The 16,228-nt window shown below is 39.1% G+C and overlaps 1 protein-coding gene across 1 annotated transcript in view; it reads left to right on the top strand.

The window, feature by feature from the left end:
- The window catches only part of npnta (nephronectin a), a 90,509-nt gene that overhangs the window by 57,290 nt on the left and 16,991 nt on the right, over positions 1-16,228 (top strand). The window contains exons 8-10 of the mRNA XM_084715240.1: positions 3,180-3,314; positions 5,838-5,960; positions 8,329-8,745. Of these exons, the coding sequence (XP_084571366.1) occupies positions 3,180-3,314; positions 5,838-5,960; positions 8,329-8,745 (675 nt within the window). The remainder of the gene's footprint in view (positions 1-3,179; positions 3,315-5,837; positions 5,961-8,328; positions 8,746-16,228) is intronic.

Below are 16,228 nucleotides of genomic sequence, written 5' to 3'. Positions count from 1 at the left end.
CTCCTTCTTTCATTTTGAAGCACAGCTCCTCAGATGGGTAACCAACAGATGAGGGGGCCAGCTGAGGCAGTTAACCTGTGTCAGGTTTAAATGCAGGCTGTTCCAGACTGGACCGTTCCACGCCGCCTTATAGTCCCACTTAACGGCGGGCTGGTTAATGGGGGGCGGGTTTCTAAAACAGGACGGACATCAATCATGAAAAATGATGGAGGAGGGGAGGGAAAGGCAGCCTGCCACAGGTGTTATGGCAGGGCTGTTTCCGGATCCCTCTCCAAGCTGCTGTTTTATGGAGAGTTTTACGGCGAGTTTTTAATCAAATTTATGGAGGCGATTCCTTCGAGCACCAGAGCCTTAGATGGGAGAGTTTGCATAGATGCAGAGCTTCCATTTTGATGCTGTAATCTCAAATGTGTAGACACATTTTTGTTGCAGCTCAAGAATTGTCCTGGTCAACATAATTATAAAACTCATACAAATTTTGCTTAATAATGTTCTGGAGGAGTAAGAAAGTGTTTTGCAATATGTTAGAACCCTTTATCAAGCAACTAAAGCCTTCTTAGGGTTGCAAATCTATGAGATTTCATGGTACAATAACCATCACTATCAGTATTACACAATTATTATTATTATTATGTTACATTATATACATAAAAATACATTAAATGATGAATGAAAACAGAAGGGTTTTTTGGTTGTACAAATGCTTTTAACAAAATATTATGTCCTGACAGATATGAAACTTGACTATAAATATGAAACTTCATATAAACTAAACTAATATGGTAGAATTGAATTCTGTAGATGAGCAAATGTACATAACCTTCAGTTTTTTTAATTTCAGGGAATATCACTGCAACCCCACTCTTACTTACAGCAAAGTGTAATTATGTTTCTAGCCTAAACATATTCTATCCATATCCCATTCATTTTTATTGAAGCAGCAATCAGAGACAAAACATTTAACCTACATCTGCCCCCTTGGTCATTCACTTTTTTAAGAATTCTTGCAACATAATCAGTTATGCATATAGGGCTGCACAGTTTTGTTTGTGATTACTGGGAATGATTTTTGCATCACAATTTTTATTGTGAACAAAAGAAAAAACAATTAAAATCATGATGATGTAAGATTTGTTCAGGTCTGTACCAAAGAAACACGTTTTCTTACATTTGCTATAACAACATGGGCAACTCTGCAGCACTACAGTGCTTCATTATAATGCTGTTTTGTCACACATTTTAGCTTTATTAAAAATTACAGCTTCTGCAAGTTGGATAAAGCACTAAGCCATATTGCGATTTTGACACTATTTTAATTAATTGTGCAGCTCTAGTTATGCGTCGTATATTTCTCTGCAAAAGCAAAAACTATTTTAAAGATTGTGTTTGTGTGTTTCTTGAAATTGTGAAATTAACATAAATTCAATATTTTCATAAGATATAATAGGGATGCATTGTTTGAAATAATAGTAACAAAAAGAAAAACAAACAGGAGCAAAGTTCTGCTGCTGGTAGACGAGGAACATAAAGTAAATGATACAAAGGGAAGAATTCAGCACCACAAAGATGGAAGATGGGAAGAAGTTGCAAATAAAATTGGTATCATCTTTATTTTTTGTTGTTTGCACCCTTTATAATCATTAGAAAAGAATAAAAACACAAACAAGTAAACCTTTATTTATGTAGAACCTTTTTTAACTCAAGTTGCAAAGTGCCAGAAGTGGTGCTGCATCCTTTCAAACCTGTCATCTTGAATTATACATATTGCCTCAGCTAATGTATTATTCCTCATGACGTGCGATTTAGTACAGTCGCTCCAAAACATGTCACAGAAGGTGTGTGCTCACCTCCGTCTCTGCACTGCTGTCAGCCAAGATCTAGTCCTCAGGAAGCCATGCCTTTATGACTAAAGGAGGCTAAGTTATAACGAATTTAACAAAGAGCTTTAATGTCTTTCAACCACTTTTACATCTCTTTCTTTAACTTGTAGCACTAATTAAATTAAGTCTTAGATTTCTAATAGTTTTTTTAAAGAAACTGTGCACCTGCTATTTGCGTACTAAAATGGATTAGGCCAGAAATCCCTTAAGAGAGATGTCTGATGGTCCACAACAAGAAAGTATTGACTTGTTTTTGCACTGTGACAGAAGTGCCACACAAGCCTTTGATTAATGACAAAGTGTATTGATGTCTGTGCATTGTTGCAGAAGTTTGCTATGAGGCGGCTTCATATTTCAGCGCTGCCTCTGATAGAAATTGCTTAATGTGCAACATATCAGACAAGCTGTCAAGTAAAACACAATCGCTGTGCTTAATATTGGCTGATATGTATGTAACTGTGAATATAATGATGCTTAAAGTTTTGCTACTCTGAGAGAAAAGTCAGTGCTGTCTTCAAAGCCAGATGTAAGCATTCATAAAAACAGCCATCTGTAAGCAATAGGCTATTATAGTTTGTAAGACACAATGACTGTATTTATGTGTGTGTGGATTTTTTTTTTTTTTTTATGTAAAACATAATAATTCACCCCTCTGCCCTGTCAGGAACTGAATAATTCAACTGTCAGCCATTAAAGCAGCTCCACTGGAGCAGTTTGGGACTAAGTGCCTTGCTGATGAGAACCTCGACAGTGGTTGTTAAGGGATGAGAGAACTCTGCCCACTTAATTCACTTGCTTGTTTTCCCAGCTGGTCCAGGTGTCTCTCTGTTTTTAAGGTCCTTTTAAACAACAGTCCCTGCAGCACCGCGGTGCCTCCGCTGCATTATGCAGCAGATAAATTAATGATTTTAAGGCAAATGCTTTGAGCCTCTCGCTGTCTAAATATTAATGGCCACATGCCTGCAAAGGTGATCAACAGAGACACTTAGAATAGGCCTTTAAATAATGAAACAAGGTGGTGTGCATTGTATTCTGCTCACTGAACAGAATAAATAATGTGCTTTGTTCATATATGAATACTAACTGGGGAAGGTGAAAAAGTTGTGTAGTATGAATGGAAGTGTTTGTTTAGTTTTTGGATTAAGTTAACCTTTTTTAACCTTGGAGTTTTTCATTTTGTTGTGTTATTTCAAATGTGTACTATGTCTCCAGCTTTAAAAGCAATTTATAGTGAAAAATGATGAATACATTATATTTTAATTTGATTTTTTTTTCTGTATCTGTTTTTTCCTCTTGCAGATGTGGATGAGTGTACCACAGGAATAGCGGTGTGTCCGAGGTTCAGGAAATGCATCAACACCTTTGGTAGCTACATCTGCAAGTGCCACGAAGGCTTTGACCTGCAATACATCAACGGGAAATACCAATGCATAGGTACTGTCACTTTTACAGATAAAACTTACAGAGGTCAGAGATGTGCTGAGATGTTCTGGCTCATAACTGAGTTATTTTTAGTGATGCAGGTGTTGTTCGCATGTCGGGCACTTATGGAGCAAGTTGAAAACATAACACACACACGGTTACACATAAAAATCATATTCAAGGACAGGTTCAGAATTGTAAAGCTTTTTAAAACATTATTTCAGTGCCCATATGTGCATTGCAGCAGTTTTTGCTTGCTGCAATCAGTCCTCCTGTTCAACCTGGCCGTGAAGAGATTCTGTCATAATGAACTTCCAGTGTAAGTGACAGGGAACAAAATCCACAGTCCTTGCTGTGTGCAAAAATATATTCTATTTTTTTCTGTACAACACAGATGAATCAAGTACTTGTATTCCAAAGTTACAGCCTTTATAGTACAAATTAATGTCCTTTAACTGCAGCTCAGCAAGCAAACACCAGCCAAGTTTCCATCAACATATTTTTATGCACATTTTGAAGCGTCACATTAGAAAAGTTTTATGGAAATGGAAAAATTCGAGGGAAAAAACTTCCTCAGTTTTGCAAAACAGTTTTTACTCTTGCTTGAGGTGTTTTTGCAGTTTTTGAGAAGGAGTTAATGTGCTGGAGATGGAAATACTTTTTTTTTTTTGCATAACTGATCAGATCTTTCAGCTTCAACAGTCTCCTGATCGATCTATAATACATCCATGATCGCTCCACACAGATCTGATGTAACCTTACTCACTTAGATGCATAAATCAAACAGAAATGTCACACTTCCATCATGTTTTCTACATTGTTTTTCATCATTTGAGGTTTAACTGATGTCATTTGAATTATTTTATTTTGTTGCGGCCTCTTCTTCTTAAAAAGTATGATGTTTTTCCGACTACAGAATTGACTCCACCTGATGCTTACCTTAATGAACTCCTAATAATATCAGTAGTTTATTGCAGCTTCAACTGCAATGTAAAATAATAGAAATAATTATAAATTAGGATGTTGAAAATGTATTTAACCCTCCATGATATGTACTGTGATGCCAGTTGGTACAAAAAAAAAGCTGTCATTTTTTTTCACTAAGTAAATGTAATTTACCATAATGGTAAGGAATGAAAAAAGACAGTTATTGTTTAAAATTTGAATAAAAAATATTTTATTAATAATATGTAATATTCAATTACCTCACCAGTTTAAAATGTACGCCCTTTGAAATAGAAATAGGTTTATAATGAACTGTTCATAAGTTTCTTTGTCTAGACGTTACCCTCAGACAACATTGTACCTTTGTGGAACAGTGTATAGGAATGAATGTGTCAAGGCTTGAAAACATATTTATACAAACTTCACATCAGCAATCTGTAAATCAAACTATCATAACGCTCCTGTTTGTTTTCAGTTTCCTGGTGTGTGTCTTTTCTGACATACAGTATGTTGCAACCATTGCTGACATCTTTGGCTCACTAATTATGAGTTAAAATATAATAAATAGTTATTAATATATTTTACACCCCAAAAATGTCGTGTTTGGAAGCGATTGTGGTGTTACATTTGCATTTTATTTTTTTTTTATTTCTTATATATTTCATAAAGTGCATTAAACAATTGAAAATTAAGCTTTACTCATCTGTTAATGTGAATCCATTGTTTACAGTTTGTAAAATGACAGAAAAAGGCATTTTCAGATGGAGCTGAATTATGTGAGGAAGGCCTCAAAAAGGGGATTGAACCTGACCTCCACAGAATCATGTGACAAATCAAAACACTGCTTTTATTTTTCTTACTGTTCTGCCTCCTTTAAAAACTATTGCGCCATAATTGGAGGATGTATTGTGTGCATGTAAATGGCCAAAAATGGGTATTTTACCTAGAGGCAACACCTTACCATAGAGGGCACAACATATTAATTTAAAAAGTCAGTTGAGGTTGTTTCGTGAAGCAGGATTACTAACTCAGGCCTTTAATTCAGTAAAGTAGCAGGTGGAGTGGCAAACAAATACGTAATAATGGAGGAACTTCAAAATATTTAAGATTTAATGAACTATCACCAAACCACTGTGGAATTAATCCAAACTTCTGTTTCATATTTATCACACTTTTCCTCAGCAGTTCACTTCACTGATGTACAGTTAAATATATGCCCGAATACCTGCTGAAAATTTTTTTTATTAACATTTTTTATGAATCTAGATGGTTTCCTTGAATCTTGGAAAATACATAATTTCCCGTCTTTATTTATGTACTAATATATTATTTTTTTTTAAAGTGAATGGGTTGACATTTGCCTCTACAATGCTTCAAAGACCTCTCATAATGATTTTTGCTCTGGCATTCATAGAGGGCTCACTGTTATTCACTTAAATACTTTCACTTACAGTACATATGACACAAACTTTGATCCCTCCTTCAAGCGAATGTGAAGCAATTAGCCTTTGATATTCTACTGTTATGTCTGCAGCTTTTTGCACTTGCACTCAGAAGCTGACTGTTTGTTATGCTTCCATTATCTTTCAGATGTGGATGAGTGCTCTTTAGGTCAGAGCCACTGCAGCAGCTTCGCCACCTGCTACAACACGCCAGGCTCATACAAGTGCAAATGCAAAGACGGCTACAGGGGGATGGGCCACGACTGCAAACGTAAGAACTGAGAACAAAACCCCGGGCCCCGATGCTCACTTCTGCAAAGAGCAGCAGGGCCTCACATTTTTGTTTTCTTTCCCTGCTTTTTTTTAAGAAGGTAGGAAAGCAAAGGAGAGGGAGGAATAACCTTGCGAGTGCAGAGTCTGGACTGAAATTCCTTCCTTTGTAATGGCTGTCAATCAGAACTTAAATAACCCTGCAGCCTTATCACGTGTACACAGAGCGAGCCTCGACTCCGTTTTTGACATCAGTCCATTTTAATCAGCCAAAAAGAGGAGTCATCATCAGACCTGAAATATTTCTTTTCTTGCTGGGAGTTTTGCTTTCTGACACACACACACTCTTAGAAGTAAAGGTGCTAACTAGAACCATAAAGGATTCTTCAGCTTGACCCCATAGGAGAAGCATTTTAAGTTCCTGGTAGAGCCTTTTATAAAGGATACACTTGAAACCCAACATAAAGGGTTCTACCTAGAGCCGTCTGAGAAAGATTTCATCCAGAACCCTCTCTGTGATGTTTTAAAGAACATCTCTGTGGTGTAATAGTTCTATTCAGAACCTTCTGTGGGGGTTCTATCCAGAATCTTTCCACCTTCTAACAAGAGCCCATCCAGGGAGTTCTACCAAAACCCCTTCTGTATTCCAATGGCTTGATCTAGAACCCACCCAGGGTGTTCGACCAAGAACTGTTTTATATTCCAGTGGTTCTATCCAGAACCCACCAAGGGGATTCTACCAAGAGTCCTTCTATATCCCAAGAGCCTTATCTAGAACCCACCAAAGGCGTGCTACCACAAACCTTTTCATTTTCCAAGAGTTTTATCTAGAACTCACCCTACCAGGTTCTACCAAGAACCTTGTTATGGTTTCATCTTGAACCCACCCGCAGAGTTCTCTGAGAACCTTTCTATATTCTAAGGGTTTAATCTAGAACCCAACCAAGGGGTTCTACTGAGAAGCCTGTTATAGTTTCATTTAGATCGCATCCAGGGAATTCTGCCAAGAACTCTTCTATGTTCCACGTTTTTTATCTAGAACCCACCCACAGGTTCTACAAAGGGAACCCATTTGTGGTTGCATCTAGAACACAGAGAGGGGGTTCTACCGAAAACCCTTTAATACTCCTGCAGTTTCATCTAGAACCCATCCAGGGGTTCCTACTGAGAACCCTTTTCATTTATGGTACAATGAACCCTTGATGAACTCTTCCCAAAGGGGTTCTTTATATGAAAATGGTAACAGAACCCTTAGTTTTACAAAGAACCCTTGATGAGCCCTTCCTGAGGTTCTTCCTCAGTCCTTCAGGAAGAACCCTCCTTTCTGAGAGTGCAGTTCATTAGTCTGTGAGTCTGCAGTTTTTTTTTTTTTTACAGCAGCTCAGTGGACGAGCAGTCATTTATTCTCCACAGTTATTTAATCATCTAACAGACACGACGTGTGTAAGAGTCCATAGAGCAGAGAGGAGGCCTGCTGGCGTCACGCTCTGCAAATACTTCACCCTGTCACCTGCCCGCAGGCTGAGAGCCGAAAGTGCTGTGGGAGTCCAGTTGCAATATCCTATTGGTGTGTCACATATCAGAGTTGCCTGCAACCTGAGAAGGCAATAACTGAGTTCAAACCACTTGCTTTTGTCCACTCTCATTCCTCACTCATGAAACCCCCACCACCACCACCACGTCCGCACCATCACACCAACCCCTCCTCGATCTCTGTCTCGGCTCCTGACGCGAAGAATGTGTGAAGGAACAAAGGAAAAGGAGGTGTTACTTTGATGACATCAGCAGGGCGAGGGTGATCTTGGGGGCACGGCAGCCTGTTTGAGCGTGGAGATCATTCCACACACACAGAGCAGCTTTAGCCCTGGTGCTGCAAGGCCCCTGGCTACGAGCGCACAAAGAATCACTAATCAGGCCGAGCACATGAACGGATAAAAAGCAACAGAAAGCATTATTGATTTCACAAAAGAAGAAATTCAGTGAATACGGGATGTCTTTGAGGGTAAGTTTGTGTCAAATAGCTACAAAGCCATCCCTCTTACTCCTTTTTAACAGTCCCATTGAGCAAAATATGTACAGAATTGTTTTAAAAGAGCCCCAAAATGAATGAATGTGAAGTCGCAGTGTGCTGGTTTTATGGGCCTCTCATGCAAGTTTAAGCTTTTGCTTCAGTGAGATTTGAGACACCCAATTTGTTTTAGGATGCTAACATTTAGTTAATAGATATCAGGAGAAGTCTCAGTAGATGAAAGAAAGCCCTCGTCTGCAAAAGTCGGGCTAATCATCGCAGTTAGTCGGCAATTCTATGCCTCATTAACTCTTAAGTGCTCATATTTCAGTGCTCCATCTGCATTCTCCTATTATTTCAGCCATTCCTAAGGTGGCTATTGACCCGCCGAGACCGGGCAAACTGCCTCCAAATCATCACAACCGCATCCCCGACATAGATCAGAGGAGGACCACCACCACCGTCCGCCCACCAGTGACAAAGAGAGTCTTCCCCGTTTTTCCCAAACCAACAGCCGCCGCCACGACCACGACCACGACAACCACAACAACAACCAAAGCCCCTCCAAAGAAGGTCACTCCTCCTCCACGTAAGCCGGTTGTTCCCACCTGGAGGCCCCTTGTCCCCACTAGGAAGCCGCCAGCACCCACGCGCAAGCCCTACATCCCACCGCGGCCAGTGGCTCCCACCAGACGTCCCCCGCCGACACCACCACCGGTCACGCCAGTGGACAACACAATCCAGAAGGAGGTGACCAAACAGAGAGGGGATGTCCACAGTAAGAATAATTTTGTTTTATTGCCATTCATTCATGCAAGTATTTTACACCTCTTAAAGTACACACAGACGTTCTTGAGCGTCTAAATTTGAGGTATATTTACAAACGTATTTCAAGGACCTGATTTATAGATGGAAAATCAGCATTTTGTGTTTTTAACTGACCATTTATAATCATTACAATTTTTAAAGGGCGACTTCCTCTGTGTTCTTTTATGGAGTTTTCAAATGGAAACTCACACTCAGCATCATCATGCAGGAACTTATATCAGGTCATGTGGAAAAATGTTTTGAGAAAGACTTTAGAAAATCACATTTTGCCCCTAAAACAACACTTTATTGACTTAAACTTGATTGTTCACATTTGAATACATAAGAAACACTACTGGGAGGCTACAGAATCATTAAAAAAAAGAAGAAGCAAATAGTGGACCCACCCTTTAAAAATGGAAGTTAACCCATAAACCTGCGTTAATTTATTTTTTGTCCATGTGGGGGCAGTGCATGGTGCTGTGAGCACAACACAGACCTATTATTACCTAAAGTTTTATGCTTAACCTGTGAGAAAACATTTGCCTGTTTATTCATCTGGGAGATGCAGAGCAACATATCATTGATATGCAGTTGTGTTTTTGATCATATAGCAAAATAAGTCCAATATTCACTCCCCTTTTAGCTCTGTTTTGGTCTCCACTAACTCCTAAAGTGAATATGTGGCACTTCAGCTGCTAAATGTTCCTCTGTGTTCACCAGCTAGACGCTAACTTTGAGTGACAGCTGTCTGGTACTGAGCCCTTTTATTGAAAACAGCTGCTGTGTCTATAATTGATGTTTATGAGAGCAGTGAGAGTGAAACAAAACACAGGAAAGTCGTGGGCCATAAAACCAAAGGAAGGTGGTGAAAAAGTTTGTTTCAAGACCTGTACGAGAACTTGTTTATCCCATCCTAAATGACAGCAAATCTATACCTAAAAGGGTTACTGGTTAGTGGGAAATATCGGTTATAATATAATAAGAATAATGCAGGGGAATGATTTCATTTCTGACATACTGTATCCCTCTCTATCTTACATACCAGTCACACTCTGAAATACAGAGCATGACCAAATATAGTTTTCTTTTTCATTAATTGATAAAAATGCCATTGCCTTGGTCCAGACCTTCTAATCTGCCCACTTCACCGAGATGATTGATTCTCTGGTCTGACATTGTGACACGCAACAGCGGTTTGTTGATTAAAAAATAAATGACCAATGAGCGCCGCAGGGGAACTAATGATTGGCCAATCAGTGCCGTGGGGTGGGATTAACGCTGTTGTAAGGCTGTTGCTAAGAGTTGTCAGGCTGTGCTCCGGAACAAAGGAGGAGTAATAACAACAACGGTGACTGCTATAGACAAGATCAACGCGACGATCAGGCTGCAGCATAATAGTTATTGAAAGACTGAGTGTTGTGTTTGCTGCCACAGGAAAGAAATCAGAAATCCTTGAACTAGCAAATTAACAGCTACGAGCTGACCTCATGGTAGTCCATGACTGCAGCTTCTGGTCTGCAACTCCAAAACATATCTGGGAGTCTTCCAGTTTAGCCTGTTTTAGTTGTCTTTAGCGTGACTCGTAGCTGCTAACTAGCTAATTTTCCTCGTCCTGTATTGAAAAATAAAATGCACTGTCCCTTACTGAATCAGTATAGGATGCAATTGGTCCCTCATTTTCATGCACACCCTGTACTAATGCATGACACTGTGTTTTTTATACTTTGAATGACATGAGAAATAATAACACTAAAACAGTTTCACGAGACATAGTGGAGAAGATTGAATCAGAATGACAGGCAAGTTGTCTGTCACTCAGTGTCATTGTTGCCCTGGTTACAGAGATTCAGACACACAGTTTGTTTTGATTTGTTTGGATTTTTTCTTTTTGCTTTAAAGCCAGCAAATACCTTCAAGTCAAGTCCACCTGTAAGAAAGAGAGAAGCTGTCCAAATACAGATTTAAACGTCAGACAGACCACGAGCAGGTCAGTCCTGTCAGTGGAAGTACAAGGTAAACTGTGCAGTTTGCCATAGAGTATTTTCTGTTGCCTTCAGGAGACTGTCCCACCTGGACAAAGTACGAGGGCAGAGGCCCGGAGTTGAGTTATTTTGACAGACCAAACATGATGTGATGTTTGAATCCTTAATATAACTGCTGCAGCTGTGCTTTACCCTTATCGACTGTTTATTTCCCTTGCATTCAAGCTCAAAGTAGTAGAAGACTTTGAAATTTATGCTCAAAAAGTACAAACTGGTGCATAAAAATTCACAAGAATGCAGGAAATAAAATGTGTGACACTCAGAATCTCAAGGGAGAGGACCCCAAGACCCCCTGCTTGATTTGCATGGGTCACTAGCAAGGTGTCCCTTATTTTTTGGCAACAAAATTGGCAACCCTCGTACAGTGGTAACATTACAGGGACTTGTTATTGCTTTTTTACACTTTACGGCAGACTAAAGTAATATAATCACCACTAACACACTCACTCTCTCACAAAACCAAAGACTATGGGGGCAAGAACAAAATATGTTGTCATGGCAAATGGCGTTAGATTCAGGTGTATAAGTTGGTCTCCGGTGATTGGTTGAGGAAGATTGAATCCCCCTCCATTGGGAAAATTGTTTAGAGTGGAGGCAATGTCTTATTGAATGTGATATGAGGCTAAACATTTCATCTAAAACATCATGTTACAGGTGAAGATAACATATATATTAGATTGTAACGTGTGGAATAATGAAATTATAGGTGACTTTCCTTTGTCTTGAACTCTGCAGTTCAGAAAACACAATAACTTAGACTAGACTTTTGGGTCACAGATTTTGGCACTGACTTGTCTAACAATTCATCTTCATCAGCTCCCTGACAGGTTTTCCACAAAAAGAAATGCAGTAAATTTGCATATTTCTTCGGCTGAATCCCGAAACATTGTGTTTATCATGAAACATGTCACAGTCTGGAGAATCAGGAGTGATGTTTACCTGACAGATGATTTGCGTTATCGTATTCATTTTGTATTCAAAGACATAAATATGTGGATGTAAGTTATCTGAGCAGTTGGCAGTCAGTTCCCGTGTATACACGGTTCATCTGCCAGCTAACCACACGACAGATTTAATGCTAAACATTTGGTGAGAAATGTAAAACTTGTTTTTAATGTAAACTGAAGAAAATCAAAGATAGCATGTTCGATATATGGCAATGGGAGCGCTGTGCATGAATGTTTACAGGTAGTTTTCTATTCAACCCTCTCAAATATGAGAATCCAAGGTGATAAATATGTACGTCAAGCTATATCCACCCTCATATTACAGTGTGATACACACATTGTAAAGAATTAATACCTGTTTTTTCAAGATGACAAATAAGCTTTTGTAATTTCAGTGTTTAAGTAAGAATCTTTCCTCTCAAGGTAATTATCTTTTTGGCTTCTGTTAACAAACACAAACTGCTGCTCTGCCAGACTGTTGTTTATCCACATGTCACACCACGCTCTCTGCCAAGTATCTATCTTTGACACCAATTACGATCAAAATGCATCATCAGTCTTTGTTTTAGTCAGACGGTCCTAATCAAAACCAAATAATAGAATTGAATTCAAAATACTGTGGCAGTGAGAGGCGGTTGAGATCGTTTCTTTCTGCTTTGACAAAGAAGGTAATCATTGCAATCATCTGCTGCTTTCTTCTAACGGTCTTAAATGTATGCACCTTTTCATCACGGTGGATTGTTTCTTAATGAGATAATCCCTGTAACAAGTGACTTGCTGAGCCCGAAACATTTAGTTCCGGACATTAGTCACTTGATTTAATATGATTTATCTGCAGCTTAGCACTTTTTAACTACAGTATTTAAAAGATATGGCTATATTTTATTCAAGTGTTTATTCTCTACATGACTCATGAAAAGACCAAGTGTTGTCTATATATCCAGACCCTGATACAGTTTATTCCTCTGTGCCTTAAACCTTCATTATTAACACAAAATGCATTTTGGGACTGAACAACTATATATTATTTGACTTGTGAGTGATCCCCTTCCTTAGAAACCATTTTCAAATCAGAGGTTTTGGGTTCCACTATTATTATTTTAAGATAGAAAGTCTGATACAGATTATTTTGTACTGATGCTGCTGATTCACAGTATTTTGACCAAAGTAAATTGTCATTGTTTTTTCAGAGGTCTGCATCCTGGACTAGAAAAAAAAAAAACTACAGTGCCCAGCTGTTTTAGGAAATTACTGTGCCGTGAGAAAAGTATACCATAATATAACCATGTACTTGTGATTCATTTCTAAAGATTTACTTTTTCAGTAGAAATAAATTAACTTTAAAGGGCTGAGAGGCACAGTCAGGATAAGAAAGCTGAGCTACTCAAGCATGTGTGGTTTCAGTAAATTTGCATACTGTGATACACAGCCATGTGGACAAAACAGCAGGTGACATGTTTATTTGGATGTTTGGTCCAGATGCACCAACAGTGTAAATTGCACGAAAAAATTTAACACAGATAGAAGTGTCTGATCATTTTTTGTTGTCATGCTCACTTGTAGACAGAGATTAGTGTTTACCAAACCTAACATTCAGCTCCATTGACTGAGAAATGTGGTGAAATGCAACAGAGTAAGTACAGGATAGTACTCACCTTGCCAGATGGCATCACGTAATTAGAAAAAGGAAAGAGGGAAGAGAAGATTACATTAACACCTGTCTGCACTGCTTGAGGGAGACATCAATCTAATAGTTCGCACCACGGCAGAGCAGTTTCAGAAATCAGAGCTTCCTGAATATGGTTTGAATAAGATGAGAGCAGGAGGGAGGAGAGACAGCGATGAGTGATTATTCAAATAATTAGACGGAAATAGGAATCATTTGAATAAGAACCTCATGGCATGAAGAACACCTCAGCTGTGCCTCGTGTGCAGGTGTGCATTATAATCTGAGCAATTTCCAGAGCTTTGGAGTTTCCTTCCAGTCTGGACCTGTGCAGTCAACATTAGAGTCTGCGTTCAGGGAAAACCCTGTACTTCCAACTCTTTTTCATTTTCAGTTCAGGAATAGTTAAAGGATATGTCAAGAGATACACAAATTGAGTTTCCTGCCAAGAATCGACCCATCCTAAGTCCTGTCTCTTTTTGGTCTGTGCTCCAATAACAGTCAAGCAAGCTTTATACCCGTCAGAGCTGTGGTCAGCTTTCTCTGTTCCTGTTTCCTATGTTGAAAAGACAACAATTTTAGAAGATGGTTAATGTGCTGGGCAACATCACCATTAGGAGGTCACTGTAAACCAAGGAATTATTTATTTACATTAATTAGTCAGAGCATCCACAATAATCACTCAAAATCTGCAGGGTGAGGTGCAGGCAAACAGCTGCTTATAGTTGTGCAGCGCTCTGTTGTTTCCCTTCTGTCTATGGATTGTGCACAATGGAGGGAAATGGAATTAGGGCCAGTGGTTTTATTTACAACTACAAAAACAACGACCATGTTCTTCTGTCTATGGCTCTCCTCCGCTCAGTTTTAATCTAAGTACAGGTAACAGGAAAATAGAAAGTTGTGCGGGTTTCCTGCCCGGTACTAAGCTATTGGAGCACAGCTGGAACAGGAGCAGTACTTAGCGTGGGTCAATTAAATGAAAAGATCTTAGAAATCTTAGAAAGGAGATGAGTGTCAATCTTCTCACATATAAATACACTAATTAAGTTTCCAGCCAAGAACTGGATGAGAAGACTGACTCTCATGTCTGAAGTCAAGTGTGAATCAGAAACTAGGAGGTGAGTAATTTAGCTTAACACAACGGAGCACAACTTCGAGCCTGTCTCTTCACGAAGTTCAAACGTACACCTACCAACACCAATTAGCAGCATGTCTTGAAACTGCACACAAACAGAAATCTGAGAATGACAGTTTATTGTACTAACTTACTATAACTATTTCATATGTGATATTTGGCAGATCACAGCTTGTCTTTCCGCCACCTCATGCCTGTGCAGTGTCTCCCCTGGTTGCCTGGCTACTACTTCCATCCAAACAACGGTTACAGCATATCACAACTGTCTTTTCATGGTGCTAATTAGTGAGTTTTAGAGGTGCCAGGAGTCACAATTATTATTATTTTTTTACCTTTATAGAGAGGCAGGCTATCTGTTTACCCCTGCTTCCAATCTTAGAAATGAGAGTGGGATCAGTCTTCTCATTAACGTTGTACAAATACTGTAATCAGATGTACTGCCAAGAACTGGATGAACGTTTAGTCCATACAGAAACAGAAATGTAAAAATGACAGTTAAAGTTACTTTCTGTAAGTATTTCTTGGCAGACTACAGCTTCTCCCTCAGCCCATCATGTCACTGCAGTGTCCCTGCTGCTTACTGGCAACCTGGTGGTGAGAAAACTTCAGGAACACACTATTTCTATCCAAATAATATTTAAAAGAATTTAACTGCATGTAGAGCCACGAATCTCTCTCTGTGTACATATTCAAGAGTTGGTGCTCAATAATGAGCACATTAGAGGTGCTGGAAGTCAGATTTTTTTTAATCTTTGTAGAGAGACAGGTTAGCTGTTCCTCCCTGCCCCCAGAGGGCCATCAATCTTCCCATCTATGAATACAGTAATCAGGTTTCCTACCATGAATTAGATGACAAGATTGATACCACTCTCATGTCTGTGTGTCAGTCTGAAGTTAGGATTTGAGTAGTTAAGCTTAGCATAAAGAAGCAGGGAAACAGCTAACTTGACTCTCCCCGATGTTCAAAAATATGCGTACCAACACATCTAAAGCTCTAATTAGCACTGAGTGTTTAATCCACGCAGAAACAGAAATTTTAAAATGACAGTTTATAGTACTGTAACTATTTTTGGCAGACAGCAGCTTGTCCTTCAGCCCATCACATCTGTGTAGCGTCTCTGCTGGTTGCTGGCAACATGGTGATGAGAAAACTTCAGGAAGTCACTACATTCCTCCTTATAATAGCTAGGTTTATTCTGTAACTGCCTGTAGAAACACAAATTGTCATTTTTAAAGTTCTGTTTGTGTGCAGACTGAAGGCATGGTGCTAATTAGTGAGCTCTAAAGGTGCAAGAAGTCACTTTGTAGAGAGGCTGACTGGCTTTTTCTCCCCTGCCTCCAGTCTTAGAAATGAGAGTGATGTCAGCTGTCTTATCTATAAATACGTTAATTAAGTTTCCTGTGAAGAAATATATAAAAAGATTGATACCACTCTTGTGTCTGCCCATCGACTATGAATCTGGAGCTGCAGAAGGAGGCGATTAGCTTGTCTTAGCAAAAAGAAGCAGGGAAACAACCAGCCAGGCTCTGCCCAACCTTCAAAAATATACCTACAAACACAATTAAAGTTCAACAATTGCACCATTCATTTAATCTGTACAAAAACAGAAATGTGGACAACAGCTAGTCCTCACGTCTGTGCAGCGTGTCCGCTGGTTGCC

This window comes from Lutjanus erythropterus, chromosome 3 (assembly GCF_056507025.1).
Source record: "Lutjanus erythropterus isolate fLutEry1 chromosome 3, fLutEry1.hap2, whole genome shotgun sequence".
In the NCBI taxonomy this organism is placed as follows: domain Eukaryota; kingdom Metazoa; phylum Chordata; class Actinopteri; order Lutjaniformes; family Lutjanidae; genus Lutjanus; species Lutjanus erythropterus.
The sequence above is the reverse complement of the archived record's forward strand: the minus strand, read 5'-3'. Positions and strand labels throughout refer to the sequence as shown.